Source organism: Eurypyga helias, unplaced genomic scaffold (genome assembly GCF_000690775.1).
Source record: "Eurypyga helias isolate BGI_N326 unplaced genomic scaffold, ASM69077v1 scaffold10811, whole genome shotgun sequence".
In the NCBI taxonomy this organism is placed as follows: domain Eukaryota; kingdom Metazoa; phylum Chordata; class Aves; order Eurypygiformes; family Eurypygidae; genus Eurypyga; species Eurypyga helias.
Genome location: NW_010228994.1, coordinates 1 through 5,087, shown reverse-complemented (window position 1 = coordinate 5,087; position 5,087 = coordinate 1). Strand labels below are relative to the sequence as shown.

The following is a 5,087-nucleotide window of genomic DNA, read 5'->3' as shown; positions in this document are numbered from 1 at the left end:
AAGAGTGTGGGAAGAAGATACCGTTAATCTAAGCAGCATAGACCAGCTCTCATCTCTGCAGACCCTACGCCATGAAGCCAGATCCTGGAATAGCCTTTTAGTGCACTCTCACACAAGTCAGGACAAGGAAGAGGAAGGCAGCTTTGGGAGTGCACCAGGATTCAGGATAGAAGGTTGTCAGAAAGGCACTGAATGCTAAAGCCAACGCTTTACATATGTGATCTGAAAATAACAGGCTCATCATAAACTTAAATCTAAGCACATGTCAGCATCTTGGCACTTAGGAATAGAAAATAGAAAAAGGATCCATTCTAATCAGAGAACAGGACTGAATTAAAATGGACTTTAAGTAGCTTTAACATGCTAACTTGCTTTGCTTCATAATAATATTGTGCTGGAATGAAGGCTGGAAAGTCTGAGGGATAAATCCAGGGCTTCTAGTCTCTGTTTAAAATTTAAAAGAGAGTTCACATGGAGATAATCCTTGTGTTTTTTACTAAGTTATTTGAAAACCCATTTTAATAAAGCCTATTTTTTTAAAATGGAATTTTCCCTTCTCTGTCTGTGATGCAACGAGGCAAGTGACATTTGTAGAAATCTATAGGCTACTTTTTATTTTCGGAGTAGCGGTGATATATAATTTTAATTGCATAAAAAGACAGTCATTAATTACTGGGCCTACTGAGTCTCAATTCCGCATGCCATGATAAAAATATCCTGCAAGACAGGTTTTAAATCTTTAAACTGAAACCTTAAAAATGGGTAGTCACGAATGATATTAATTTTGTCCTGTAAAGCTTTGGATTACTTAACAAGAAACATAATTTGTCTTGATCCTGCCTTAAAGATTTCCTTGAACTCCTTGAAGGCCTCCTGAATATTTTAAGCTTAGTCCAAACATCTGAAGTAGTTACCATTCCTGACCTCCAATGTTTGCAGCGTCTTCTCAACAGAGCACACCTTGGACACAGAATGGGGGCTCTGCCTTGGACACAGAATGGGGGCTCTGATGGGGAGGAGGTGTGGGGGTGTGGGTATATAATGCAGAAAATCAGCCCTCAGTCTTTGCTTACTGTATACTCTTTGTGGCCTCACATGGAGTTTTTTCTTAGTCAAATACTCTGAAATCTGATTTTTTTCTCCTTAATTTTCTTTTTCTGTGCTACTGCTAGCCTTCGTATACAAAACAATTTTCAGATAACCTGCTTCTTTAAATAGTCTACTTTAAAACCAAAAAGCTTTGCAAGTGTAACTACAAAAGCTGGATTTCTTATTATTGCAAGGTGAAATTCAACCTAGTTAAGCTTTTCTCCACATGAGTCTGACATCACCTGTGAGGTGTTGGACTGGCCAGACAGAGCGTTCCTGCAGAAACACTAGTGTCCCTGCACATATGTCACAATGTTTGGGAACTGTGGGAGTGTTTCTTAGGGTGTGAGACTGTCACGCATCCTAAGGTGAGATTCATAGTCTATATCTTTATTGCAGTGTTGATATTTGATAGGAATTTTAATACTGGAAAATTGAATACTAAAAAAAGGTCAATGTTAAAAATGATGTAGAACTAATGATACAGTGTGTCATGGGAACTACCACTCAGGCCAGGCACTTTACTGAACTACATCTCCCAGGGAATACAAGGCTAGCACCTCTTAAATGAAATATATTGTTTTTCAGGTGTGGAGCTACATTTTTAACCAATAGTGCTTTGGAAGACAATCTCCTTGTCCAAATTATGTCCTATTCTACTATGTGGGTAAAATAACCCATCCAGGAGTAAGACAATCACTAGTGCTTGTATCTTTTGCTATAAAAAACCACAGATACAGCTTAGACTTCTATTTTAACATATATTATAGTTACAAGCACTGGACTTACGTCATGAAGGGGGAATGCTGCTTTGTAGATTCCAGTGTCTAGTAATTTGTTAATGCCAAACTTTTTCACATTGTTTTTGGTGGCATATTCCACACGGGATAGGATGAAGTGAACCTGAAATTTATAAAATGTTATTGTGTCTTTTGCAACATGAAAGTAATCATACAGAACTATAGGCTGTTTCAGCATATAATCAAGTTAAGGAAGGGTAAGCAAAGCAGACAAAATTAGTTGCACAGGGTATATGAACCATTCAAATCCCCCCTTTAAATTCAGGTGGAATAGAAACGGGCCAAAGATATGGAATGTTTTCCTTCTGAATTGTCCAGGTTGTCTCATAAACGACACAGGACTTCTGCATCCCAAATATTTCTAATTTTTCAGGATGATTTCATGAAGGTTGACTGCACTGATTTGATTAAAAGAATATTTTCTTTTTAAGATGAAATGCTAGAAATGCTCCACGGATTTACAATTCGGCTTCTAGTTGCAGGATTGAAGAATGTATCTTTGTCTTGAATATAGAAGTTGGACAAATGTTCCTTTTGAAAAGGGGCAGTGAAAAACTCTTGCTCGGGTTTGATGATGTTTTCATCCACTCTGAAGAGTCTACTAAACCAGTTGAAAGCTGAGTCGCGGGTTTTCAGGTCATTGGGTTGCAGAGGCAATTTGATGTGCATAACCTCGGCGTATGTGCACAGCACTTCCCAAGGTGCATGCACTTTCACAAAAATAAGTTTTTCATCCAAAACCTAAAATGAAAGAGTATTAAAAATACATGTGTGAGAAAATGAAAGCAAAGGATGTTTCATAACAATTCTTAAACTATCCAGAATCTTCTTTTTCACTACAGCTCATAGATAACCTATTCAAAGTTGCATTGGTTGACCATCTTAGCAAATGTATCATTAGCTCCTATGAAAGCACTGACACTCGGGAGAGAAAGGCATATAAAGACAGCTAAGTGTTCCCTTAATGTTTAATGTTTATCGCTCTGCAAAGTATTTTACAAAGCAATTTAAGTTTAACAATGCTTCCCCCCACCCCGTACGGGTTAATTAGGAGCTTTTGTATGTGTAGCCTGGCAAGGGCAGCTGTGGCTTTGGAGCTGTCACTGACTCCCTGGTAGCTCGATTGCAACCCCAGGGTGACGTGACTCGATGGAATCAGGTTAGGCACCCATGGCCGCTCCTGGACAACATGAATTCCAGTTTTGTAGGAAGAATGGGGACAGGGAACAGGGCATCAGCTGAGGCTGCTAAGAAAGATGGCACAGAGCACATTTGCTCCCAGTTGCATGCCCAAACTAGCACCAGTATGCCAGCAGGAGCACTGACAGCCATTCTTGTCTCCTGTCTGCATGTCGCCTGTAGACCTTCTACTGATACCTTGCATTAGTGAGTCTCAGCCAGCAGAAAGTACATTATGTAGCCCAGGAACATTGGTCAGATATGTAATTTGGCCTGGATAAAACAGTTTCAGGAGTTTTTCAGCCATGATCACAGCAGAATTATTGAAAACCGCAAAATTTAAGTATGGCAACAAGTCCATGTCAGACTTCCAGAAAGTGGTTTACTGGAATGTGAAGAACCAGACTGCTTGCTTGGACATGCAGCAGGATACTGCTCTCACTGCAGAAACCAAATAAATACTGCGATGCCATGGGTTCTAATTTGGGAGGAAGGGGCAAAGTGACCTTTTCTGGAGTTCACTATAGATGACAACAACACATTTATACCATAAGTGATTGTCCAGGATAGGGAGACCAGGGCAGGAATGAAAGGAGCTCTGAAGGGCTCTAACCCTCCCTGCAAGAGACAGCAGCTCTAGCAGCTGGTGTGCATTATCACAATGCTCGTGAATGGCCCGCAGGCGACATCTCAGCCCAAAATACACAAAGCATGATAGTTACAGCCACTTGCATAGTGCCAGGCCCTGCGAGGAGCTGGGTCACATGCAGGAGCCCTGCGTTGCTTCTCTGGCAGAGGAATTCTGCCCCAGACACCCACTGGATTCCCACGCATCCTACACAGCCCAGGTAGGGGGAGAACCTCTCCTCAGAGCACAGACAGTAATTCATATCTTCCAAGTGCTGAGCAAACACAACCTATGTAATCTCCTAGCTTCCCAACTTTTATTTTGCAGAGGAAGGAACAGACACAAAGTTTAAAATATTTCGCATCAGAACACAGGGAAACTACTGATGGAAAAAAGGGGGCCCTTTTTCTCCTGAGAGGAGAGAAATGTTACAGTAAACTCACATATTCCGTTTCTTTATTCCCTTAGGGACAGCTTTGCTCTCAGACACAGCCATTCCCAGAGAGAAGAGCACTCACCGATCTCGTTGCTTCGAGCTGCAAGCCATTGTTTATCAGGTTTGATTCATATACTTGCCTCTTCCTCTGTTAAAAGGTATTGAACACTGTAAAACATCTGTTCCAAATTTCACGAATGCATATGCATGGAAGAATGGCACTGCCTCCCAAAATGAAGAATCATTATGTCATTATCTCTATAGCTCACCTGACACCTACTGTGGTGATAGGTACAGTCTTACCTACTGATATCGATAAGTGTATTTCTGTCTGATAAGCAATATTGCCCTCAAATGCAATTTTGCAGAATTCACCCTCTTAGTTTCTAGTACATTACAGAGGTAAAAATGCGCCTCAGATTTTGAATTTGAGAGCAACTACTCCATAAACTTGTGATTTCCTTTACCTTTAGTCACTAATTGAACTACTGAAGGCAGCCTCTGTCCCACATTAATCTGACCTTTAGAAAGTACTTTTCATCTCAAGGGCTTTCCATCCCCTTTTCCTTCCAGTAACCTGTAACTACTCCTCTTTCCCAGTAATCATGTGAGTTCACACAGTGGTTCAAACTGTAGTAGTCCTCTACATTTCCTTCCATGGGTAAGCATTGCTGAAGGGAGAAGCTGAGGGCTGTAGCACATAGAGCCAGTGGTGCTATTCAATATCCCCAGAAGGTCATGACAAGTTTCCCTCAGTAAAGATGAAGTTCATGCATCATTTTACTTCACTTCACATTTTACTTTTACTTTTATATACCTGTACTTTTTCACTTCACATTACCAGTACTTGGCAGGTAGTGATTTACAAAATCTCTGAAATGTCTTGAATTTGCCTTTCCACACACAACCTCCCTCCCAAAAAAGACACAGAGACCCTGCACCTGGGTTGGGGCAA

The 5,087-nt window shown here is 40.8% G+C and overlaps 1 protein-coding gene across 1 annotated transcript in view; it reads right to left on the bottom strand.

Annotated features, from left to right (window-relative positions):
• ANO6 (anoctamin 6) overlaps positions 1 to 4,280 on the bottom strand; it is a gene marked incomplete at its 5' end in the record, with an annotated part of 27,856 nt that extends 23,576 nt beyond the window's left edge. Inside the window, 3 exons of the mRNA XM_010160231.1 lie at positions 1,868 to 1,992; positions 2,352 to 2,630; positions 4,215 to 4,280. Of these exons, the coding sequence (XP_010158533.1) occupies positions 1,868 to 1,992; positions 2,352 to 2,630; positions 4,215 to 4,280 (470 nt within the window). The remainder of the gene's footprint in view (positions 1 to 1,867; positions 1,993 to 2,351; positions 2,631 to 4,214) is intronic.
• Positions 4,281 to 5,087: the final 807 nt, after the last annotated feature.